Genomic DNA, 27,018 nt, shown 5'->3' with positions numbered 1-27,018 from the left:
AAGTGAAACCTCTCCTCTTACCCTTCTAACATGGTACTTCCCAGTCTCTGTGTTTCAGGAGGTTGCTTCAGACTCACCTTCAAGTTCTGGGATTTTCACAATGGTGTCTTGTATGTGGGTAGCTGCTAACTGACCTTCCAAGAGGGCTGGGGCTAAAGTCAGGAATGACTTATGTCACTTTCCTGATAATGTCACCTCAGCTGTGGAACTTCTGACATTTGAAAGGAATATTTTGTGCTGTCTCATACTTAGTTTGAATGAATATTTTTTTATTTTTATTCATGGAACTGACATTATTACTATAGAATAATATCCTAGCTCTAGGATAAAATAAGAAATCTTGCAGGCATAATTTATCAATATCTGACCTTAAATTGTAATATGTATTACTTCAAGAGAAATTCTAAATGTCATATTGAACAAATTCTTCTACCTCAGGGCAAATGGAAGATGTAAATAAATAATGACAAAGCTTCTCTTTTCGTGAAAATGCTTCATTTATGATATTCATTGCACTCTTTGGATAAGGCCTCTCTGATCATTTTATTGATTTACTTTACTGTTCTCTCTTCCTTGTCTCATATCTTTAAACATGGGTTCTCCCCAAGATTATTCACTTTTTACTTCTCTAAGTATTGCCAGGTAGGGATGATGCAGCATGACAGTTGGTGATGGGCAGAGCAGAGATGAAGAAGAGGCTCAAAACAAGGCATGGAAAAATGATGAGCACAGATTTTATCTGCTTCATAATTTTTCCCAGGAATAATCCTGCCTGTACACATCTTTGGTGCCTTTTTTTAGTAACAACACATGTGTGTTTCTTTTTTATTCTTTTTGTTGTTCTCCTTGGAATTTTAAATGCCTTTCAGCTCATAAACTCAGTAAAAATACCATGGCATATTTTTTCAAAAGAATTTTATGATCCAAGGAACTATTGCTTAATCAGACAGCCTGATGTTGGATTTATTTTTGTACTTTTAAAAACTTTTCCTTATGCAGTGTCACAAAGATGCTACCTTAAATTCTTCAAAATTAAACGAGAAAGTGAGAAAAGGAAATTAAACTTTTTTAAGTAAAGATACTTTTCTTACTTTCTCTCAGATTGGGAAATGAGATCTGGGCTAGAAAATGAGGCGAGGAAAACATCAGCAACAAATACCCAACTCCAAGAAGTAGACTTCTTTGAACAGAAGAAAAAGATTGTGTATTTTATGCTTGAATTCTGTGCTAAAATGTGCAGTTGCCTAAATGCATAACTGAATATGAGAAAAGAGTTTGGAAGCATCTGAGAAGAAACATCTGCCTAACTTATGGTCTATCGTCCATTCCTAAAAAATAAAAATAAAATCTATCTCTGTGATATCAAAGATCTAAACAGATGTGAAACTATGGACTCCAAAATTGAATGTATAAAAATGAAATGGCCTTGTTTTATTCCTTTAGTACAAAACTTGTTTGGACTTATTGAAGTGTGATTTTTCCTATCTGTTTAAGGTGGTAAAGATATTAGGTACAGGTGGCTACTTTAAGAAGAATAGTAAGGTATACATGACTCTTGTTTCTGAGATTGCTTCCTTGGAAACCCCAAAAATTAATCAGTTTGGAAATATGAGGTCAGTGTCATTAAGGAGTAAAGGATAATATAAATCTTTAAGTTCTGAAAGGTTCTTATGACTTTGGTCTTAGGCTTGTTTGTTTTGAATAGTTGTGCCATAAAGTAACTCAGAAATAGAAGGAACCCTACAATGGCCACTATGCAAGAATTGTTCAAACCCCTGCTCTTCCACTAAAGAGCTGTACATTGTTGGGCGAATCATTCTTTCGTTTCTCAGTTTATTCATTGCATATAAGAAAGGAGTTGGAGATATGCAGAACCTCCCAAGATAAGTGTGTGAGGGAGGATGCTGACTGGGCTCCTATTCCTGCTTTTCCTACTTGAGTCCTCAAAGGTCCTGGAATATGTATTTAACATATTAGCTTCTGTTTAGGCTTTCTTTGAAATAAAAGTGTTCTATAGCTTTTAAAAAGCATTAGCTTAGATGTTTCCAATTATTATTATCCTTATAGACTGGGACTCTATTAAATATATTTGATTATTCATTAACTGAAAACAAAGTTTATGAATGCCTTATATGAACCAAGAACTTTGCTTCAATAAGCATTGTGAATACCAAGGGGAACAAGATTAGCAAGATTCTGATCTCGGATTTTCTAATATAGTGGAGAAGTCTAACAATAGACAAGATCATTACAGGTTGTGATAAATGGTATGATAGAAATAAACAGGGTATTGAAAAGGGAATAACTGCTTAAAGGAAGGGAAGCTGACTAGTTAAAGGTAGAGAAGCCTATTTCCACGAGAGCAATAAGAGAAACCTTCTTGGATAGGGAAGATTAAGTTAAGACCTGAAAAATGAAAAGGAGCCATTCATGCAAAGAACTTTGGGAGATCCTTCAAGGTTGATGGAATAAAAAGGACTAAGATATGGAGGTGAGGATGATCTAGATATTTTTGTAAAACTAAAAGGAAGTTATTACAGCAGCAGCATAGTAAATACTGAAAAGTTGTTTGAGATGAGTTTGAAAAAATAGATAAGAAGCAGATCATGAAGGACTTTTTAAACCATGGTAATAAGTTTGGATTTTATTCAAAGTGTAGTGTCATGCCATTGAAAGGTTCCAAGCAGAAGAAGAGCATAGTCTTCAAAGGGAATCACTCTATAACTTCTAAACGTTGTTTAATAATAGCTAGTGTTGTTGGCTATCTCAAGGGATAAAATAAGTTCCAGGGACTAAATAGAACAAAATAAATTTGAATTACAAAAGCTTGTTATGTACCAAGACAGTTTAATGAGGAAAGAATGATCTTTTGAACAAATGGTACCGCAAAACAACTGGATACTTGCATGCAAAAACATAATGGACCCTTACACTACACTCAAAAATTAATTCAAAATGGATCACAGTGCTAAATGTAGGAGCTAAAACTATAAATGTCTTGGAAGAAAACATAGGTATAAATCTTCATGACCTTGGGTTATGCAAAGTTTCCTTAGATAACACCAAAAGTACAAGTGACAAAATAAAAAATAGGTATATTGTACTTTAGTAAAATCAATAGTACTTCAAAGAACATCATCAAGACAGTGAAAAGACTCCCTGGAATCTTATCCCATGGAATGGGATAAAATACTTGAAAATCATATATATAAAGGGACTTGTATCCAGAATATAAAAAGAACTCTTACAACTCAGTAATAAAAAGACAAATAACCCAATTGAAAAATGAGCAAAGTATTTGAACAGCTATTTCTCCAAAGAAGATATACAGTTGGCTAGTAAGCACATGAAAAATGCTCAACACTATTCACTATGCAAATAAAACCACAATGAAATACCACTTTACATCCACTAGGATGGCTATCAAAAACAAACAAACATACAAAAAAAAAAAAAAGAAAATAACAAGTGTTGATGAGGATATAAAGGAATTGGAAACCTCTTATATCACCGGTGAGATGTAAAATGGTGTAATCACTTTGTAAATCCATTTGGCAATTTCTCAAAATGTTAAACATGGAATTACAGTGTGCCCCAGCAATTCCACTCCTTGGTGTATACCCAAGAGAATTGAAAAGAGGGTTCAAATTAAAACTTATACAACCCAAATGACTATCAACTGATGAATTAATCAATGTTTATTAATTAATTCTATCTATACAGTAGGCTATTATCTATATATATATAAAAGCCTAAGCGACCGGAATGCTAAAATGACCAGAACAACTGGTTGCTATGACGCACACTGACCACCAGGTGTCAGACTACTATCATTACATAATGAATCGTAATGTAAATATCTGTTTTCCGATGGTCTTAGGCTCTACAGGTTGAGACCCACAGGTTGAGAACCGCTAGCAGGGTCGCCTAAGACCATCGGAAAACACAGATATTTACATTACAATTCCTAACAGTAGCAAAATTACAGTTATGAAGTAGCAACGAAAATAATTTTATGGTTGGGGGTCACCACAACATGAGGAACTGTATTAAAGGGTTGCGGTATTAGAAAGGTTGAGAACCACTGCTTTAAATGGTCATAATATGGTACATGAATTATATTTCAATACAGTAGTTAAAAATAGATGTGATGAGTTACATCTGAGACTCACACAAAGTTTTAAATAATCAATAGGAAATCCCAACTCCATCCTCTATTTTATGAGTAAACTGAACATCAAGTCAACTATTCTTTCTCAATGTGACTTTCATATAAAAGCACTCATTTTTGTAATTATTAAAGAAATCTATTAAAACATGCACATTGTAGAAAACATTGCTATTATTCCAGTCTGCTCTACAAACTTCTAAATACACAAAAGAGTTGTAGTCGTGCTATACACAAAATAGTTGTAGTCACTTTTAAAAGGCAACATTTTTTAGCAAAATATTACTTATGTGTTTCAGAACAGGCACTAAAATGAACCAACTAATATCAGTGGAAGTTTAATAACCCCTCCAAAACAGAAAAGAAAGAAAAAAAAACTATCTTTAAAGGGGGAAAAAAGTGAACAAAAGAACCAGGGGAGACCTTTCTCTTAATCATAAGAGAAAAAAATGCAGTATAAAATACAGACAACCTCTTTTTTCACCCATACGTGAAAAGGTTCTGAGTAGCTCCATTATTGAGCTCTTCAGTATGTCTGGTCCTTTCTAAGATTTAAATGCATCATCTCATTTAATCTTAGTAACCCTTTGAACAATTAGTATTACACCCCTTTTATGTAACAGGAAACTGAGGCCTTTAGAAGTTAAATAATCTACCTACGGTGACAGAGCCAGAATATGAAACTGCAGCAGTCTGACTTTTAAAAGCTCACACCATTAACCTCTGTGACAGTTAATGAGCCTCATTTTAAAAGTTTGTATTAGCCACAAAGAAGTCTCAGGTTAGTGCAACTATAATTTCAACCTCTGGATGCAGCTAGAACTACAGCAACAGAACTTAACCACTTTGGCATCTAAATTGAGTGACTTTCTGAGACTAGAAGAGCATTTGTTCAGGAGCATAGGGCATGAGTCATTTCCTTAGGTATCTGTTTATTCGTTCAACAAATATTTATCAAAGCCTACATAGCACAGTGGTAAGCCACAATTTATTTCTTGTCTACATCATTTTTGCAGTTTGCCAAGCTTTGGGACACAAGTTTGAGATTTCCATTTTCATTTCCAACTGATGCAAGGAATACTGTGATTAATTATTACCCATTTTAGGACTTGCAACCTGGCTTACTGTGCATCTCATTGTTGACCTGCAAATGCACATGACATCTAAAATATTTTATTTACTTTCTACTAAAAATAAGAGTGTATATTGAACTTCTAGTCTACTTTTGTCTAAACAAAGTAGAATGAAATGAAATATTGTTTTAAACAGTTTAATATGACTACCTCCTTTCCCTCCATGTATTTCCCTCCCTTTTCATTCCACAGATCAAAGAATTTCTCTTTAATCCTCTACTCCAGTGAAATGTTGAGTTTTCCTTGACCATGATTAGATATATTTTGTAACCCTATACATTCAATAAGATGTTGAACCCACATTACCTCATAGAGATGCTGAAATGATGCCTTTGGATTTACTTTAATTATACTCTTGCTAATCAAAATGTGTATGCTAAAACCAAGTAGTTTTCTTCCTCTAATAAATAAATGTTTAATTTTGTCTATCTTGGCCAGTCTGTATATGTGAATTTTACTCACTAGTAACAGCTGTGCCTCTAAGTCATCATGACCTCTTTTTAGATGATTAGACAAACATAATATTGTGGAAAAGTAACTCTCATCTTTACTTAATCTTCAATTCAATAATTATGTAATATAAGTATTTAAACATCCTATCTAGTACTTTCTGTAACAATTTGTTTACTTTTTTAATATTGAATATTCAGGGACCTGAAGGAATTTTGGGAATTCCAGGTCAAAGAGGTCATCCGGGAAAAAAGGTAAATTTTTTAATGTCATTTTATGCTGGTTTTCTTTCCCCTGATATGCTCAGAGCCCCATAGAATGCTGTGATTTTATTTTCATGATATATAAAGTAATAAAGATATAAACTTACCTTAAAAAAGGACACTTGTATAAATTCATACTTAATTCCTCTTAGCAGTACTAATCACCTTAATTATATGAAGGCACATTTTCCACTTTGTAGTTTCTAGAAAGATATTTGCCTTTCCTTCTGGTTGCCAAAAATTCTTTAGTAGACCATAAGCCAGAAAAAAGAGAAGAGGAAAATAATATACCATTTGTACTTCTTAGTAACAACTTCAATAAAATGTTTTAGAAAAAAGAAATATGATTAGAATTATTTCTGGATTATTGTGTTTCTTTAATTGAAAAGGTTAATAATTGGTTTTATGTTTTCCATATATTAACTAAAAAACACAAATGAAAAATGTTTTATTTGCTCCCTTCATATTTTATTTTAAAATTTACATATTTTTAAAATTTTAGTACATCAAAATTAAAAGTTCATCTCTATGTGGGGTCAGTAATTTATTTAAGTATTGGTGAGATATGGAAATGATTTTTCCATTGTACTACATCAGTTCTATACTACATCATTGTACTAAAATCCATAATGTCTAATAATATTCCATTTCTTGCATGAACTTTTGGAAACAAGAGTTGTGTGATACTTCTAAACCTGAATACTTTTACTATAATTAACTTCAATCATATCATATTCTAGTTCCCAAATCCCAATTCTATCATTTCTGCTAATATACACCCAGTACATCCTTCTCATAATTTGGGAACAGTATAAGGGTAATAAGAGGTAAAGAAAAATGAATGAAGTGAATTTTAGTTGCCATTCTTTCTCATGAATAGTAAAGTCTCCTTTCAGCATACATAATTTTATGCCTAAAATCAACATTTAAAATGGGACAGCCGGCCCATAGAATAACCTGCACCCTTAGGAAAGCCTGTAAATTATTATGAATACTAAAAATGTTCTCACTGACTATGATCACAGTTCAGTTTTTCTTTGTGTGTACTTGAATATCAATAATAGAACAGGGGGGTTCCCACGTTCAGAAAATGAATTATATTTCTTAATGTTGTTTAAGAGCAGCTATGTTTTGGTGCTAGAGAATCATCAGTCAGCCTAATGGAAAACAGAAGATAACTGGTTTTTAGAAGGATGTAAAATGATATGAAAATGTTACAGATTTTTAAAGGCAAACTCCAAACCAGTGAGTGATGATCCTGAACACACTGTACAGAACTGCACATTAAAGCCTTTTTGCATTAAACAGATCTTTGTGGCGCTGAAGTTCTCTGTAGAAACAGGCTTCTCAATAGGGCCTGTATTTTCTCATGGTTATAATCAATATATGCATGCATGCAGACATTCATACAGGTATGCATACATACACAAATTTCAAAATAAAAAACTTGGTTATTTTTAACTCAGATCTCCTCTGCTTGTTTGGCCAAATAATTTTATAAATTCTTTTTCCAAAATGACTTTTAATTATATTTTTAAGATAACCTATTTGGTGAGGGTATGTTATGTTATTATCATCAGTGGTGGTCTGTAGTACTATTAAGTTAAAGCAAAGTTACTATTCATAGCATTTCGCTTATAGAATATTATCTGGAGTCATTCAGGTATATGACATAATTAATTATTCCAAGTATAAATTTGTTTTTCCTTCCTTTTTTTCTCTTATTAATAACATCCACAGGGTGATAAAGGACAAATAGGGCCCACAGGAGAAATTGGAAGCCGAGGCGCTCCTGGACAGTCTGGGGAAAGTGGTCCTAAGGGTGCCAGAGGAACCAGAGGTGCTGTGGTGAGTATTTGATTGGTTTCCAGAACTAAGTTGACTGTGGATGGAAAAGAAATGTATCCATGTCCTTAAAGCTTCATTCCTTGATTAATTTTACAGAAAAAGCAATAGTTCCATTGAAAATAATCTACCTCCTTGGGATGTGGAGAATTGTAAGCATTCCACAGTACTTAAATGGCTTAGTGGTTTCTGGACACGAAAAAGGAAAGGGGAAAAAACTTAAAATGGAAATAAAATATGAAATGAGGTTTAAAAATATCAGATTATAACTCTTAACCTAAGTAGGAAAGTTTATATGCCTTGCACTTAAAATCAGGATTTAACATCTGTATAAAACTCTGCTGTCAAGGCTGAAAAATTACTTTGAAAATTAGGTTTACTCGAAAATGGGTTTTCTTTATATGCTTGGACTCCAGGTGCTTATCTAGAGATGATTTTTCTAACCACTGTGATAAATCTCCATAATGTCTAATAATATTTCATCTTTTGCAAGAACTTTACATGATGTTGGAAACAAGGATAGTGTGATACTTCTGAACCTGTAATAGCAAATTTATGTTGCTAATGTGTTGGGGCCCGTTCAGAAAATCACAGCATGAGAGATGCAAACTACTTAAGAGATTATCCAATTTGGTCTTTTCACTGTTTCATAAGCTTATTTACAAAATGAATGTGTATTTCCTACTCTCCATTTAAGTATCACACAAATGCCAGACTTTTCTCCAAGGCCTGATGGAGAACATTGCATGAGTCATCTGTTGGAGGACAGTTTGCCTCCTGCTCATTTTAAGTATTCCGTCCCTTACTGCCATCTAACTACTCAGGTCTTTTTTGCTTCCCTTTGTTTGAATTAGTAATATTTTTCTCTCTTTGAATTATGCATTCAAAAACATTAAATAATGTGATAACTTTTAATATACATAAGTTAATTTATCCAAAGAGTATTGCCTTTAATGTACTCTTCTACTTTGATTTTCTCTATAAAAAATATTCACTTTTTAAATTTTGACACATTCCCAAATTACCTTTCCAAGAGGTTTCTCCAAATTTACACTTTTATCACCAATACTTCAGATGAATCCTTTTAATGTTTCATAATTTGATAAATAAAATAGTGTATTTCATTTTTTTCTATTTACATTTTCCTGATTGCAGCTCAGTAATTTGTATTTTTTTCTCTTGAAGTTGCCTAGTCATATGCACTGTATATGTTTTTTCTATTAGGTTCCAGTCTTTTTCCTGTTGATTTGTAATAACAATTATCTATTTTCTCTCTAATATTGTTTTTTAGGGACATTTAGGATTAATGGGACCTGATGGGGAACCAGGAATTCCAGGATATAGAGTAAGCAATTCTAATCCTATATAATAAAAGGCTAATATGCAAATAGACCGAATGGTGGAATGACCAGTCGCTATGACACGCACTGACCCCCAGGGGGCAGATGCTCAACACAGGGGAAGTACTGCTCAGCCAGAAGCCAGCTCATGACTGGCAAGCACGGTGGCGGGAGCTTCTCCCGCTAAGCTGGAAGGCGGACATCCCCCGAGGGGTCCTGGATTGCGAGAAGGCACAGGCCAGGCTGAGGGACCCTCCCTTCCTTCCTCCCCCCTCCCCCCCGCCCCTTCAGTGAGCAAATGTCGTGCACTGGGCCTCTAGTTGAAAATAAGAAAGTATATATTTGCATGAAAACATTTATATAAAGATGTTATCCCAAGTATGCAAATTAAGATTAAATCTCCCTGATAGACCTTTTAAACATATTAGGCCTCATCCCCTTATAGAGTGAATCCTATTTTTCTTTCAAAATAGTGCAATATCTAATAATGTGGCCCTGGTAGTTTTAGGTAGAGCATGCACAAATGTTATTGAGAATGTCTACTCACTTGTCCTTTTGTTAGGGCCATAAAGGTCAACCAGGACTTTCTGGGTTGCCAGGACCTAAAGGAGAAAAGGTATGTGTGTGTGTATATGGATTTTTTAATCCTAAAGTTAAACGTTGAATTCATGTGTTTTTTCTGAAAGTATGCATGGCAACTGTTTAAAGAATAAAAAAGCTCTTTTCAATTTGGAAAGTATTGCAAATTCCAGAAGAAAAACAAAGAAATAACAATGGGTGAAAAATTTCAATAAATCATTAAAATGTCTTCCATAGCCCTAACCGGTTTGGCTCAGTGGATAGAGCATCAGACTGCGGACTGAAAGGTCCCAAGTTCGATTCCGGTCAAGGGCATGTACCTTGGTTGCGGGCACATCCCCAGTAGGAGGTGTGCAGGAGGCAGCTGATCGATGTTTCTCTCTCATCGATGTTTCTAACTCTCTATCCCTCTCCCTTCCTCTCTGTTAAAAAAATCAATAAAATATATATTTTTTAAAAATGTCTTCCATAGGTTGCTTCAAGATTGAGGTGAAATAATATACGTATATTAAAGTATTTTGCAACCTGTAAAGTTTTATAAAAGTAAAATTAAGTTGTTATTGAAAGAGATTGGGGGACTCTAGATTAAATGACTAACCATAGTACATATATAGTAAAAAGTTTTGTGAGTTAAGAATAACTACAACAGTACTCTGCTTGATTTGTAACATCATTGGAAACCTGACACAGAAAAATCTTAAGCTGCTTTTTATTCAAGTAAAGCAGATTGACACTTCCAAGGAGAACCTCATATGAATTACAACTATGAATAAAATATCATATGCTAAGTTTTGTAGGTAAAACTTTTCTATTTAAAAAAGATAAAACCAGATTGTATATTTCATGACATATTAGAAAATAATAGGCTGTATATTTGGCTGATTATTTTATTAACTTGTTGTTTTATAAGTCATTATCTTCGTTATAGGGTTATCCAGGAGAAGATAACACAGTCCTAGGACCACCTGGGCCTCGAGGTGAACCAGTAGGTCTTTTTCTAAAATTATTTTGATGTTCAAGATAAAATGTAATTACTATAATAAATTCAAAACATCAGTCACATCCTTTCAAAGAATTTTATTTTGTTACTTTTGTAACATGATTTTTATAGAACAGCAGTATCTGTAGCGACATAATCTAAATATGAAAGCTATTTATATGCAGGTCAAAGTCCTTTGTACAATATGTAAGTTTAATACAGTGACTTTCTAAATCTAACTTCCAGCATTAAATGCATGATAACACCTTTTATAGAGATTATTTAAAAATTATATACTGTCCAGGGGTGGGCAAACTTTTTGACTCGAGGGCCACAATGGGTTCTTAAACTGGACCAGAGGGCCGGAACAAAAGCATGGATGAAGTGTTTGTGTGAACTAATATAAATTCAAAGTAAAGGAGCGGAGAGGAGAGCAAGAGAACTGGATAGAACAGCTGGATCCGGCCCGAGGGCCATAGTTTGCCCAAAGCTGCTGTAGACATTTTAAGGGAGATATTTTTTTAATCATCAAATTCAGATTTATTTCTGAAGTATTTTTAAAAATCTGATTTGTCCCCTTTTTATAGTAGTTTACACACAGCAAATGATTTAAAGATTCATTTACTGGTAACCTGAGGGCCTGGAGGTGAGGGTGGAAGCAGGAGCTGGCTGGAAGAGTTTAACCCCAGAGGAAAAAGAAAGACCTATGTAATACTTTCAACAATAAAGATTTTTTTTAAAAAAAGACTCATCTAACCAGTTTTTAGAACTAATACTTTTTAAAGATCACTTATCTGCAGTGTCCTAATTAAGCATTTGAAGGGCTGACTGTAACAATGGTTTTTTTAAAAATAGGTATTGTACTCATGCACTGCTGGTGGGAAGGCAGGCTGGTGCAGCCACTGTGGAGAACAGTATGGAGTTTCCTCAAAAAGTTAAAAATGGAACCCCCATTTGACCCAGTGATCCCACTTCTAGGAATATACCCCAAGAAACCAGAAACACCAGTCAGAAAGGATATATGTACCCCTATGTTCATAGAAGCACAGTTTACAATAGCTAAGATTTGGAAACAGCCTAAGTGCCCATCAGCAGATGAGTGGATTAAAAAACTGTGGTACATCTACACAATGGAATACTACGCTGCTATAAAAAAGAAGGAACTTTTACCATTTGCAACAGCAGGGATGGAACTGGAGAGCATTATGCTAAGCAAAATAAGCCAGTTGGAGAAAGATAAATATCATATGATCTCACTCATATGTGGTATATAATAATCAACATAAACTGAGGAACAAAAATAGGTCCAGAGAGAAGGTAGCACTAAATAGACTGTCCAACCTCAGAGAGAAGGCAGGGGAAGGGGGTGGGTTGGAGGTCAACCAAAGGACTTGTATGCATGCATATTAGCATAACCAATGGACACAGACATTGGGGCTGCGGGGGCTTGACCTCAGGGGTGGGAGTGGTGGGGGCGTGTTCAATCCAGTAAAAAGGAGACATATGTAATACTTTAAAAACAAAAATAGCTATTGTAAAAAAATAAGTGAATAAATAAGAATGCTTAGTTCACAGAAATAAATATAATTGGTTAAATTTTCCAGTTTTCACATGATATTATATAGGATAAAAGAATCCTCAAGCCCTAGCTGGTTTGGCTCAGTGAATGGAGCATCAGCCTGTGGACTGAAGGGTGCTGGGTTTGATTCCGGTCAAGGGCACATGCCTGGGTTGCGGGCTCTATTCCCAGTAGGGGGCATGCAGGAAGCAGCCGATCAATGATTCCCTCTCATCTTTGATGTTTCTGTCTCTCCCTCTCCCTTCCTCTCTGAAATCAATAAAAATATATATTTTTTAAAAGAGAATCCTCAAGCAGAAAGATCAGAATATGTAGTCACTCCAGATATTTTGAACTGGATTTTTAGTGGACGTTGAAAGTTATACATTGTTATAGAAATAGAAATGAAAGATTCTAGAATTTTTCTGATTAAATCAAGCCATTTTGTGTGCCTAGAGGCAAACTTATCTTTGAGACTATATAAGCCCTACCTGGTTTGGCTCAGTGGATAGAGCGTGGGCCTGTGGACTGAAGAGTCCCAGATTCGATTCCGGTCAAGGGTACATGCCTGGGTTTCGGGCTCGATCCTTAGTGGAGGGCATGTAGAAGGCAGCCAATCAATGATTCTCTTGTCATTGATGTTTCCATCTCCCTTTCCCTTCCTCTCTGAAATCAATAAAAATATATTTTTAAAAAAATTTAAAGAATATATAAGATTCTTTATTAAAAGAGAAGGCTCTAATCCTCTGAGGGGGGAAAATATGGAAATAATGCAGAAATTTAAAAGCAAATGGAAAAGTATGGGTATATGGAATATAGTAGTACTTCTTTTCTCCAGATTCAGCTTTGCCAGGATCAAAGAATGTCACTGAAACTTAATAAATATATTAAAAGTCTAACATAACACTGGTGATTTTAACTAGTATACATGGGACAGATGAAAAACTTAAACAAGATTCTAAATAATTACAGCAGAATCAGAGATCATGGGTTTTACATTATGTCTATTATCTTTATTTTCCACAAAGGAATAAGTTAAAGTTTATCAACTAATTGTTCAGAATAAATTTTATGGTTTTCCCAACTGATTTCAATCTGAGTTTCTTTTCAGAAAGTAGATCCTAGTATGTGATAATTGATTTTTTTCAAGTGCAATTTAGGCTAGATCATTTAAACAGCTTATCACATCAAAAATTTTATATTAAAATGTTTAGAAAAGTTAGAAGTGTGAGTTTATTAGATTAATTTTTACATTAAGGATTAAAATTAATAAGTGTTTATTAGGTTAATTTGTGTCTTAAGATTTTTAAATTTCACAGATTAGAGAATAAATAATATAATTAATGATTAAGAACTGTAAAGTATAGTAAGTGAAATTAAATGGCTGAGTGGTCCTGTTTAAATCTTTTTTAATCATCTTAAATTAAGTAAGAATGCAAGTAATTTTGACACTATGTATAACATACTTAATTCATCTGAATATTTCTATTTTTTCATAGTCTAATACCATTTATATAAATTAAATACTATTTGGAGAATACTTTTTTATTTTTGTTGACTATATTGGGATGACTTTGGTTAATAAAATTATATAGGTTTCAGGTGTACAATTCTATAATACATCATCTGTATATTATATTGTGTTCACCATCCAAAGTCAAGTCTCCTCTCAACATTTCTGAAAATTTATATTTATTTATACTTCATTTTTAAAATATTTTTTCCAGCAGAATCATGAAAATCTCTTTAAAAATTCAATGCTTATGATGTTCTTTGTGTCATTGAGATTTAATCCTTTGAAATTACTTAATGGAACTTAATAAATTTATTATACATTTGGTTACAAATTTTTAGATCCAGCTGTGAAATTGATTGTTTTTGCATGTGGTCTCTGTAGGGTCCAATGGGGGAACAAGGAGAGAAAGGAGAGCCTGGAGAAGAGGGATATAAGGTAACCACTGCAAATTTCACACCTCGCTTCTAAGTTTGAATAGGGTTCTCCGTTGTTCTGCTCAGTTTCAAATGAAAATAAGCATCATTGAGAGAGTTAGTAATGTCATGTTTTTTTGATCCTAGAAGAAATCCAGCTCTTTGTGCTTTCCGTTCCTTCTTTCTAGAATTATCGTCATCTCCTCCCATTGCTGCTTTCTTCTCATCTTTCAGATGTCAGCTGAAATGTTACTTCCTGAGAGGCCTTCTCTAACTGCTCTTTCTATCCATTACTTTATATCATATTACTTCTTTATCCTTCATGACATTTAATGCTATCTATAATATCTTATTTTACATATTTGGGGGGGTGTTGTTTATTGTCTATCTCACACCACCAAAATTTAAGATCCATGAGTATAACACTGTCTTTTTCATTATTATATCCCCAATTTTTAGAACACAAAGTTCCTGGTATATAGTAGGAATTCAATAAAGAGTTGTCAGATGGATGGGTGAAAGTCATAATGTTCTCAAGCCTTATCTCAATTCTTACCATCATCCATTCTTAGAAGGACTTTATGTGGCCAATTTAATCAGCCGAAATTAGACTAGAATTTATTCAGTGTCATTTTTTATTAGCACAGTTGTTTTGAGGATGTTCTGTATTCTTGATCTATATCTTTTCCCTTTCAGTTTATAATGTCAGTTGCTAAACAAAATCTGCTAACTCTCTTTTTATACTTCCTGCTTATTTCTTTGCTTATAATATTCTCTGTTTGTTCACAATATTATATAATCTTTACTTACATAAATCCTATCTATTTTTTATAATCTAGTTCAAACTCCCTCTTCCCTTGACCCACTCTAATAGCAATCTTTCCTTCTGTAATCCTAGAATATTTATTGTTTATAGAACTCATTCAACACAAAAATTTTACCATCTGCTGCAAAGTTTTTTGCTTACTACTTTTCACATGTAGGTATTTTAGCTTTCCGATTTTGAATATGACTTCTTTTTTTCTTGTATAATGCCTTGTTCTAAGCCCATAAATAATAGTACATCATATGTACATAAACATATTTCATTTTGAATTATGAATGATGGGATATTCTATCCAACATACCCCTCTTTCATGAAAAATATGTGTGATCCTGTCTGTGTCAACATAAGAAACATTCAAACCTATAGAAAATTTCTGTGAGTTTATTTGAGCCAAACTGAGGACAATTGCCTCGAAGCAAAATTTCAACAGATTGAAAAGTTCCAGAGAATGGCAGTTTTGCACCTTATTTTAATCAAAAGAGGAAATGTAAGTGGGTTACATGAAATCCATTGGTGATAGGTTGTAGAGGCAAGAGAAAGCAAGGGCAGGAGCCTCTGGGATTGGATAAAAAGTAAAATGATAGACAGGTACTTCTTTTACATAGACAGGCACAGGATAGTTAGCAGTCACCAACTCAATAACCACGAGGGCATTTGTCATCTCAGTGGAGCGGAGCAGTGCCTGTGCTTTGAGGGGTCCGGTAAAAGGACATTATTTTGACATTCCAAAGGTATCTTACCTAGTAAAAGAGAAACATGCAAAGTAACCATCACTCCGCTACGCCCACAGCCAATCAGAGTGAGTATGCAAATTAACCCAACGAAGATGGAGGTTAATTTGTATATGCAAGCACGGAGCAGCCGGGAGGGGCGTGATGCCTGCTATGAGGGGAAGGGGGGCAGTGGAGGGAACTACTGGAGCTGTGCTCTGGACAGAAGCCAGGACTTGCTGGCTCCCCCGGACATGCCAGCTCCCTGGTGGCCAGGGCATGGGGACATGCCAGCTTCTGGTGGGCCGGGAGCGGGGACATGCCGGCTCCTGGGCGGGCCGGGGAGCGGGGACATGCTGGCTCCCAGGTGGGCTGGGACTGGGGACATGCCGGCTCCCAGGTGGCTAGGAGTGAAGCCAAGGGAAAGAAGGCCTATTCTTGCATGAATATTGTGCAATGGGCCTCTAGTTTTATTATAGTTGCAAAATGACAACAGAGAGGCTTAGTTAAGGTGGACCTTTGTCAGGGAAGATTTCTAGCCTAGGACATGACTACTCACCATAAACTGCTTTTAGTTAAAAAGTTTTAATTTCAAACCATCCTTTGTGGTTACTGTCAGCCTCTGAGTTTGTAAGACTGCCACACAGGCCTCCTCTGAGCTTGTCAGGTTTAGTATGTGGCCACTTTTGCTCCACATCTGAAAGGAAGACTTAGGCAGGTTGAATGGATAGCTAGTATGTAAATAACCATGATTAATGAACTGACTTTTCTCAAGCCTGAAATCTGAAAGAACAACTTTTACTTCCTCAAACTCTCTTTGAAGCAAATGTTGAAAGTAGCTCTAAATGTTTGTGAAATTGTTGTGATGACTATCTTCTGTTTCCAATTTATATAACATCTGTATGTACAAGTGTTTCCTAATTCAATGAATCCAGTGGGTTTACTTAAAATTAGCTTTTCTTTGGGTTGTGACACCAACCCACTGCTTTCCAGCATAATTTGAGAAGGTTAAACTTTCTTAGCTTTTGCTGTGACTTCTCACAACATTTTCAGGAAAATCAGGTTCTTGCAATATCTTTTTTTTGGCCTCTACCAACTACACACCATTAGGTAGTTAAATCAGCATATTTACTGGCAAACGGTTAACTATTCTACTGGGAGAAGAAAAGAGTCTCTTCACTGGCTGGCAGAAGAGAAAACCCTGGCCCCATTCTTCTAGATAGTCACATAACCTTCAGAAATACTTCATCAGAGGAAAACTTTTCCCTCATTTCACTTTGGAATCTATTTCTCCTTTCTCATTCCAAAAATACTGCTGATGAAGTTTTCAATTGGGGATGTTTCATATACTGGTTTGAACGCCATCTTTCTTTCTGTGTTGTTCTATGCTAGTCTGTCTTATTCTGTCCCTAGGTTTTAGAGATCATTTTACCATTTGCTGATGGTTCTATTCTAATTTGTCTCATGCCAGACCACATTAATTTTATTGCTTAGAAATATCGAATTCATGAATATTCACACTGTTTCCTGCCAAGTTTTCCCAAACACTAGTTTGATTCACTTAGGGGAATTATGCTTCACTTAGAGTTAGGTTATTCTGTTGTAGCTGTAGGTTATATTTTTAAAATGTTTGCTTTTCTTTTTTCCTTTAGAGCAGTTTTGTTATTTTATTTTTTATTAAAATTATTGGGGTGACATTAGTGTACATAGTGTACAATTCTGTGATAGATGATCTGTATATTGCATTGTGTGCCCACCATCCAAAGTCAAGTCATCTTCCATCACCATATATTTGGCCCCCTTTACCCCATACTAATTCCTCCCCTCCCTTTCCCTCTGGTAATCACCAAACTATTGTCTGTGTCTATGAGTTTCAGTTTTATATCCCATACATGAGTGAAATCATATGGTTCTAAGCTTTTTCTGACTTATTTCACTTAGCATAATATTCTCAAGGTCCATCCATGTTGTCACAATGGCAGTATTTCATCTTTTCTAATGGCTGAGTAGCATTCCAGAGTATACATACCACATCTTTTTTATCAAACCGAAGGATACTTTGTTGTCTTCATGTCTTGGTCACTGTGAATAATGCTGCAATGAACATAGGGGTGCAAATAAATGTGTTTGAGGGATTGCTGGCTCATATGGTAACTGTATTCTTAATTTTTTGAGGAGCTGCCATACTCTTTTCCATAGTGGCTGTTCCAGTTTACATTCCCACCTGCAGTGACTGAGGGTTTCTTTTTCTCCACAACCTCTCTAACCCTTGTTATTACCTGTCTTCTTGAGAATAGCCATTCTAACAGTATGAGGTGGTATCTCATTATAGTAGTGACGTTGAACATGTTTTTATATATCTATTGGCCATTTGTATGTCTTCTTGGGAGAGGTGTTTGTTCAGGTCCTCTACCCATTTTTTAATTGAATTGTTTGTTTGGTGTTATGTTGTATGAGTTCTTTTTATATTTTGTATATTAACCCCTTGTCAGAACTGTTGTTTGCAAATATCATCTCCCATTCGGTTAGTTGCCTTTTTGTTTTGTCGGCAGTTTCCTTTGCTGTGCAGAAGCTTTTTAGTTTGCTATAGTCCCATTTATTTATTTTTGCCTTTACTTCCCTTGCCTTTGGGGGTCAAATTCATAAAATCTTTCTATGAGTTTAGTACCTATGTTTTTTTCTATGTCATTTATTGTTTCAGATTTTATATTTAGGTCTTTCATCCATTTTGAATTAATGTTTGTACATGGGGGCAAACTGTAGTCTAGTTTTATTCTTTTGTGTGTAGCTTTCCAATGTTCCCAGCACCATTTCTTGAAGAGGCTTTCTTTTTTCCATCATGTGTTTTTGGCTCCTTTGTCAAAAATTATTTGCCCGTATACATGTGGTTTTATTTCTGGTGTATCAGTTCTGTTCTATGTGTCTGTTCTTCTGCCAGTACCATGCTGTTTTGATTATCATAGCTCTGTAGTATAATTTGAAGTCAGGTAGTATGATACCTCCAGCTTCGTTCTTTTTCTCAGGATTGCTTTGGCCATTCAGTGTCTTTTTTAGTTCCAAACGAATCTGATAATTTTTTTTGTTCTATTTCTTTAAAAAATGATATTGGTATTTTGATGGGAATTGCATTAAAATTGTATATTCCTTTGGGTAATATGGCCATTTTAACTACGTTGATTCTTCCAATCCAGGGACACAGACTATCTTTCCATTTCATTGTGTCTTTTCTGTCTCTTTTAATATAATGCTTTGTAGTTTTCAGTATATAGGTCTTTTACATTCTTTGTTAAATTTATTCCTATGAATTTTATTCTTTTGGTTGCATTGCAAAAGGAATTGTGTGTGTTTTCCACTTGTTTTCTGAAATTTCATTGTTAGTATATAGGAAAACAGTGGATTTTTGTACACTGATTTTTGTATCCTTCAACTTTACTGTATTTGTTTATTATTTCTAATATTTTTGGTGGTGTCTTTAGGGTTTTCTAGATACAAAATCATGTCATCTGCAAAAAGTGACACTTTTATTTCTTTATTTCCAGTTTTGATGCCTTTTATTTCTTTTCCTTGCCTGATAGATCTAGCTAGGACTTGCAGAACTATGTTTTAATAAGAGTGTGAGAGCAGGCATCCTGATTTTAGAGGAAAAGCTTTCAGTTTTTCACCATTGGATATGATATTTGCTGAGGGTTTGTCATAGATGGCCTTTATTATATTGAGGTACTTTCCTTCTATACCCATTTTGTTTAGTGTTTTAATCATAAATGGATGCTGTATCTTATCAAATTTTTTGCATCGTGTGATTTTATGCTTTCTTTTGTTAATGTGGTATATTACATTGATGGATATGCATATCTTGAACTATTTTTATGCCCCACTTGATCATGATGTATTATTTTTTAATGTATTTTTGTGTTCTATTTGTTAGTATTTTTTTGGAGTTTTTGCATATGTATTTTGCCACTTTGCCCTACTTTGGTTTAGGCTTTAAGTATTTTTTACCCAAATTATTTTAATAGTTTCCTAGCTAGACTCCCTATCCCTAGTTGTAGCCATCTCAAATCCATTCTCCATTTAACATGTTCTGTCAGATGAATCTTCATGTATTCCCCTATGCTATTTCCTCTGCCAGAATGCCATCCTTTTACTTTACTGCCTGGAACACTCATCCTTCAATATTCAGTTTTCCAACACTTCCTTTATAAAATCTTCTCCAAGCTCCCCTCAGCCATCCAACGGCTCCCACCTAATATCACCAGGCAAAATTCATCACTTCCCATAACTTTGCCTACAATAACTTTATGATAATGTTTAATTTCATATATTTAGTGTTCACCATTGTAAAAAAAAATGGTCTTTGTCAATATTTATTAGAACAGACAAGACCAGAAGAATTACAGTGAAACTACTAGAAGCAAGTTTGTTTTGGGTGAGACTTGTATCCAGGCTTCTCAAAGCCAAGAGAGACAGTTGGCTGTTCTATGTGCTCATTCTAAAAAGCTCTGTGTAAAAATACAGACAAGAGTGGTGGCAAAGCCATAATTGGCCATCATAGTTTGAATTTTGGAGTTTGCACATATGCTCACTCTCACTTCGCTCTGTACTAATCACTTTTTACTAATCACTTCTCTCCTGAATCCTGTTCGGTAAGTGATCTATAATAATTATATTTACTTGTACCGGACTCCCTCTTGATTGCCCTGATTCTGTTATTTGCTGACTCTGCTCATGTTTTGCTGGTAAGGGTCAATGATTTTCTCTGTAGTTATGACCATCTGCTATAGAAAGCTTTCCAAAGTAGCCTTTCTCTCTTGCCACTGTTTACACCCTTAAACAGGATTCAGTTCCTTAGTCAGGAAGTTGAATCTTAAAATCATAAACATTTGCCTCACAGAATGCAAACAAGAAGGCTTCAATCGCTCTTTCTGTGAGAATAAATATTGTTAGCCTATGTATGCAGTCATTTCTTCTCCTAGCCCAGAAAAGGGAGATGAGCCTGCTGTCTTTCCTGTGGCATTTTTTTTTTCTGAATAAAAGACTAGGAAGAAAAATCTGAAGGGAAGGGGAAAGTAGGAAAGGAATTAGAAGAGATTATATGCATAATTCTTTATGCATAAATCTCACCTGAAATGGCCCTGGGTTGTTGCTAATTTCTGTTTACACACTTGGAAAGAGCAATGTGGTAGGTTAGCATTCCTTCTTAGGAGAAGTAGGATGATGACAGGTTGCTGAATGTCAGTCACTTGATGTGTATAGGCTCTCAGCTTTGAACCCAGTAAATCTATCCAAAAAGCTATGAAATTAGTTTGTAAAAATGGTGACTGTAGCACACTTCCACAGTGGGAACGGGTTGAAAACAAAAATTTGTTCTCAAGCTCTTTATTCCTTTTATTATTTTCTGTTTTGGTTTCCTGAGCCTGCCATAACAAATTACCAAAACTGAGTGGCTTAAAACAACATAAATTTATTTTTTCATAGTACTGGAGACCTGAGATTGGAAATCAACATGTCAGCAGGGTCATGCTCCCTCCTGAAGCTCTAGGATAGAATCCTTCCTGGCCTTTCCCTTTTTCTGGTGGCTTACAATGTTTCTTGTGGCTACATCACTCCAGTTCTCCTCTGCCTTCACATGGTCCTCTCCTTTGTTGTTTCTCTCTCAGTCTCTGTCTCTCTAGCTCTCACTCTCTCTCACTCTTGCTCTCTCACTGTAGCCTATATAATAAAAGCCTAATATGCTAAGTGTCCGGTCATCTGATCGTCCGTTCAACCAATCAAAGCGTAATATGCTAATGATATGCTAAGGCTGCTCAACTGGTTGCTATGATGTGCACTGACCACCAGGGGGCAGATACTCTGACTCTACACTCTTTCTCAGTCACCCTCATACCCAGTGGCCATTATGTTCTACTACAGGCCCAGCACATGATTGAAAGGGAGGCACCCCGTGGCGGGCCGGGACCCATTTCTGACTCACAGCATCCCCTGGCCCCCCTGCCTGAGTTCGTTCTGGGGCTGCCCAAGCTGCCGCGCTGGCTCGGGCAGGCTCCTCTGTCTCTGTCTCCATCTCCGCTCTGGGCCTCACTTGCACACCCAACGTCCTCCTGTCCAGTCGTGACCTGTTACGGCATCCCAGCCTAATTTGCATATTACCTCTTTTTAGATAGATGATAGATAGATAGATAGATAGATAGATAATATTAACAAGAGAGAATCATAATCTCTCTGATATTTAAATTAAATTTGAAAACATTTTGCTACCATTTGAAATGACACTAACGTATCCTCTAAGTCACATGTCTCTGTTTAATCTAATAATATAACCTTTTCTATTCCTAGGGTCATATGGGTATTCCAGGACCAAGAGGTGCCACTGGACAACAAGGGCCTCCAGTATGTTTTGAAAGCATTCTTTGTAAATCTGGCATTTAAAAAAATAATAATGTTAACATATCTTATTTAGTCTCTCCTTCATATGTGGTTTCTATTTTGGTTCCTGTTCAAGGGTGAGCCGGGTGACCAAGGTGAACAAGGACTAAAAGGAGAGAGAGGATCTGAAGTAAGTTGAAATTGTATAAGGCAATCTGAAACATATTGTTGGCTTGAGAAAGCAGAGGGGCAGGAGAGGCTGTTCATTGTAATTTAGATGATTATTCTTCCTTCCAGAGCAAGGATCACTGTCAGTTTCTAAACAAGAGTATTTGTCAGTAATTGAATTGAAACATGATTTATTGATTAATTTATGTGTTTTGACTGCCATCCAAATTTCCCTTTACCAGATGCCTACTCTGGCTTTGTGAAAACTGCCTAAGATTGTCCCAAATTTACTGTCTGTCCTTGGGATTTCAAGCAGAAATACAAGCCTTAAAGCCAACATTGCAGAGTGAAGACACATCAGTCACACCTATTTGTTTTAGTAAGTTAGAGGCATCCTTGTGATACAGACTCACAACTGGTTTAAAATATTTTTTCCATAAGAGAAATCAATTATTTGTTGTCCAGCAAAGTAAAAATCTGTTGGCTCATTGAATTTAGCCGTCTCTTTCCCTGCGCACTGATAGATGTTGCCTCAACCATGTGTAATAACTGGCTGTGTAAATTTACCATCAGGTCATTGTTGCCCTGCTTTTCATGGCATTCTGATTTTAGATTAAATTCTTAATAAAATGTACTTTATTTTAATAGTAAATTAGGGGAGAATAGATAAAAAAGTAATGAATTTGAGACCCTGTTTCTCCTAATATTTTAAGCAGCCTTCATCCATACTTGTGTTTCCCACTTGTGGGAGTAAATAATTAAATGGGTTGAATCTGATATTACATAGGTGTTCCCTCACCTGGAAGCCATTTTGAATAGTGTTGGCATCTACCTAGTAACTCCCAGTCAGGTTCCTTAATAAATAAGAACTAATAAATAATAAGTATCCCACTGAAGGTAACTCTTAACAAAAAAGAAGACATTTGTCTCAGTCACTTAAAATTTTTAATACCCAAAATGGGAAAAGTGCCCAGCCAGTGTGGCTCAATAGTTGAACATCAACCCATGAACTAGGAGGTCAGGGTTCAATTCCTGGTCAGGTCTCATGCCCGGTTGCTGGCTCCATCCCCAGTAGGGGGCATGCACAAGGCAGCTGATCAATGATTCTCTCTCATCATAACTGATTCTCTCTCTCTCTCTTTCTCTTTCTCTCTCACTCTCCTTCTCCCTACCTCTCTCTGAAATCAATAAAAACATATTTTTAAAAAAGGGAAAAGTTGTGGAAAAATCTGTGAACCTAGAACTCTGCTACTGCTTTTACTTGACTTCCTGTATTTGCATTAAGTGCCTACGAATGCAACTGCTTTACCAAGGTTTGATTCTGAAATTGCTAATCTTTTACAATTAGTACTTTTATATTCTCAATGTTTTCTTTTTGACATATCTCAGGAAGAAGAAATTTTTGTGATTTTTTTTTTAGTATCTCTTAAAATTATGCCAATGAAAATCAAATATTCTTACTAGACAACTGCACCTCCAGCCTACGTGGTCAGCTCTTCCTGGGTATCAGAGCTGAAAGGTGCTAACGAGCCATGGTTTAAATTCTATGTAACCCAGGGTAACTAGTTATTTCCTATTTTGGGTAATGTTTATATTCAGTGCAAGGTTGCATTAAAAGGCCTCTTAGAATTTAAAATAGTAATAGTTGTTACAAGAATAATCATTGACTCTATTATTTATTTAAGGACACCTTCATTGGCCAAGTGGATCCTGTCCATTGCTGTTATCTTGTTTTTGAAAACCTTTAAATTTATGAGTTTTGGAGTGTGTTTTTTTAGATTAGGAAATGGCCTCTTTAATTCATGTGAACAAGCTGCTCATTTTCCAGATGAAGAAATTTAAGTCCCAGAGTGATTATGAGTTGCCTAATATCACAGAACTAGTTAGCAACAGAACCAACACTAGAAACTTTACTTCCTGACTTGTGTTATTATATAAAAGCCTCTATTACTTTAAAACCATTTATAATTTAAGTAAAATATGAGACAGTTTACTTAACCAACTAATTCACTCATTTGTACTCTCAGACATGAGACTGTCAACAACTATAAAGAAAAAGTTAGAGCAAGTCAAAATCAACTGCAGAACCCACTGCATATTTTAAAATACTTGTAATGCAAATGTAGTGAACTGTCTTATAATGGCTTTCAAAGACTTAAATTCAAGCCAAAATCTTATTTTTCTCATAAAACAAATTCCAGATTTAGTGGATTGAAATTTCTTGGTTAAAAAAAGACAGAGAGATTTTAATTCTTGCCTAACTCACTAAATTTATGCTGGCATTTTAAAGCTACCCTCTAACTAGTTAGAACTAGGAAAATATCAAGATAACTGGTCAGCTTCATTTAAATAAAAACAAACGAGGGTTTGGACTATATGGCACATTTAAAAATGTTTGTTTTCCAAAGAATCAGACTACCTTCTCTAGTGGTCTACGAACTGGTGCAATCCCAATGAATAGAAAGCTATTGTGAATGTTTCTAATTTCAAATGGATGATTGGGTTTTTCGAAGCTAGCCAGAAAAAAAGAAATCAACATTTTCATGCCCTCTTAAGACTACATATAAAATTCATTTGCCTTTCCTATCATAGAACAGAAAAGTCTATTGATTTATGATGTTCTTATATTTAAAAAGAATAATATAAGTAAGTTAAGTGTGAAAGTAATGTAGAATACTTGTAGCTTTATTATATTTGATTCCTGGGGATTGAAGAGTGACTTATTTTTCCTCCTAATGATACCAACTCAATTAATCATCTACTAACACCTTATATGACAACATTTTTTTTTTTGCCTTTGGCCCAATCTGTAATTTCTTACTGAACAGACCACCTCTGTGCAGGATTAATGTTTAGTAATGGTTGGCTCTTAATTTAGTCATAAGACTATCCAGCAATTTCAACTTTGAGATTTTTTTAAATGCACAATTTTTAAAAAAAGTGCCAATGTTCTATACTTAGTTGATCTTTGTGTATTTAAACCATTTTAAGACTGTGGTTTTTCTAGCTGACCTCTTCCTTTAGTTATGGTGACAATGATTATAATAAAGAAATCTTTCCTAAATTGAACATATAAAAAGAGTAGAAACTATGTCCTGTTATTTGTTAAACACTTGTGTTAAATGGTGATATTTTGCCACAATTGTCCTATTACAAGTAGGAAAATACATTTTAAAAGTAATATTTTTAGTCTTACTTTAGTGTTATTCTATTGGAAGCTGCTTCCTGTTGCTCATCCAAGTCTGAATAACATTCTAGTTTTCATGATGACAGACCCATATATGTAGATTTTAGTACACAATATTTAACTCTCCTGAAATAATCCCCAACATAATGGTCATCCCAAAATGTAATCAGTTTGTGATGATATGTGAATCTCTTTGATTTATTTTATTTGAATGTTTGGAATAAAACACTCACAAACATGTGTAGCATATCTGTACCTTATACCACAAATTTAGGTATACTAAAAGTATTAACTTTATGTTCCTTGTATTAGAACTTGTCAATTGTACTGAATGCCTATCCTACCTAGTGTTAAAAACCTAATTGGTAGAAACCTAGTGAGCTGACAGCCTTTAACTCCATACACTCAAATTTCCTGCATTTGATTTACAGTTTTCCCCACTCACTCTCTTGTCAAGTTTGCAGGTACACTCTGGGTGGCAATGGTGAGGAAGAGGAATAGAAGGTGACCTTGATCTTCAGTCATCATCTGTTTACACTAGAATCCCCTGAAACTCACATCATCCTTTTGGCTCCCAGTTGCCATTGTCCTACCATATTGGCATGTACCTTGGCCCTCCTGGCAGACGTTCTTTGAGGCATGTTAGCACGTACAGCTTTTGTCTTGTCTCAGGTGCAAAGTCTCCTTAGATGGGCTTCTAAGGAGAATATGCATGTGTTCTTGGCCACACTGAAACAACATTCTGCTGCTCCCACACCAAGCTGGGTGCTTTCAGGACTCAGACCCTCTAAAGCCCATTGGCCTGGACCTCTCATGCAGAAATGTCTACTCTATTGCTTAGGTGGACTCTATATGAGGATGTTCAGTGCACCTTATGTGGACTCTCAATGAGGACATTCATCTCTCTGGCCATCATCTCTGTGCCCAAATCCCCAGACTTATCAGGGATATTATTGCTTCTACCCACCGTGAGTCTTAAAGGGCAGAGTGAAATGAAGGGTTCTTCTTAGAGAAATACCTGTCAGTATTTAATAGTCTTGCTTCTCTTCTTATCTTTTTCCAACTTGAAGATCTTATATCCCCTTAGGTAGGAAAAATCCTCTGTTGCATTAATATAATTCTTCTAAATCTATTCTTTATGGCATCAATTTTATAACTTGAATCCTTTATAATTTTGGATTTTAATAGAGATAGATTTTTAATAATTAAATATCAGGCTCTTGTATTTAAAAAATGCATTCCTTAAAGGGAGCAATTCAACAAGAGGATATAACTCTGGTAAACATGTATGCACCCAATACAGGAGCACGCAAATACATAAAACAACTTCTGGAAGATATCAAGGGAGAGATCAATAGCAATACAATCATAGTAGGGGACTTTAATACCTCACTGACACCACTGGACAAATCACATAAATGGTATTGGGAAAATTGGACAGATACGTGCAAAAAAATGAAACTAGACCACCAACTTACACCATACACAAAAATAAACTCAAAATGGATAAAGGACTTAAA

General features: G+C 35.2%; 1 protein-coding gene across 1 annotated transcript in view; it reads left to right on the top strand.

The window, feature by feature from the left end:
• COL24A1 (collagen type XXIV alpha 1 chain) overlaps window positions 1-27,018 on the top strand; it is a gene marked incomplete at both ends in the record, with an annotated part of 318,029 nt that overhangs the window by 234,320 nt on the left and 56,691 nt on the right. The window contains 8 exons of the mRNA XM_080655503.1: window positions 5,952-6,005; window positions 7,755-7,862; window positions 9,151-9,204; window positions 9,762-9,815; window positions 10,707-10,763; window positions 14,213-14,266; window positions 22,114-22,167; window positions 22,280-22,333. Coding sequence (XP_080511629.1) covers window positions 5,952-6,005; window positions 7,755-7,862; window positions 9,151-9,204; window positions 9,762-9,815; window positions 10,707-10,763; window positions 14,213-14,266; window positions 22,114-22,167; window positions 22,280-22,333 — 489 coding nt within the window. The remainder of the gene's footprint in view (window positions 1-5,951; window positions 6,006-7,754; window positions 7,863-9,150; window positions 9,205-9,761; window positions 9,816-10,706; window positions 10,764-14,212; window positions 14,267-22,113; window positions 22,168-22,279; window positions 22,334-27,018) is intronic.

This window comes from Plecotus auritus (assembly GCF_963455305.1).
Source record: "Plecotus auritus genome assembly, chromosome: 2".
In the NCBI taxonomy this organism is placed as follows: domain Eukaryota; kingdom Metazoa; phylum Chordata; class Mammalia; order Chiroptera; family Vespertilionidae; genus Plecotus; species Plecotus auritus.
Note: the sequence above shows the minus strand (reverse complement) of the source record. Positions and strands in the feature narration are given on the sequence as shown.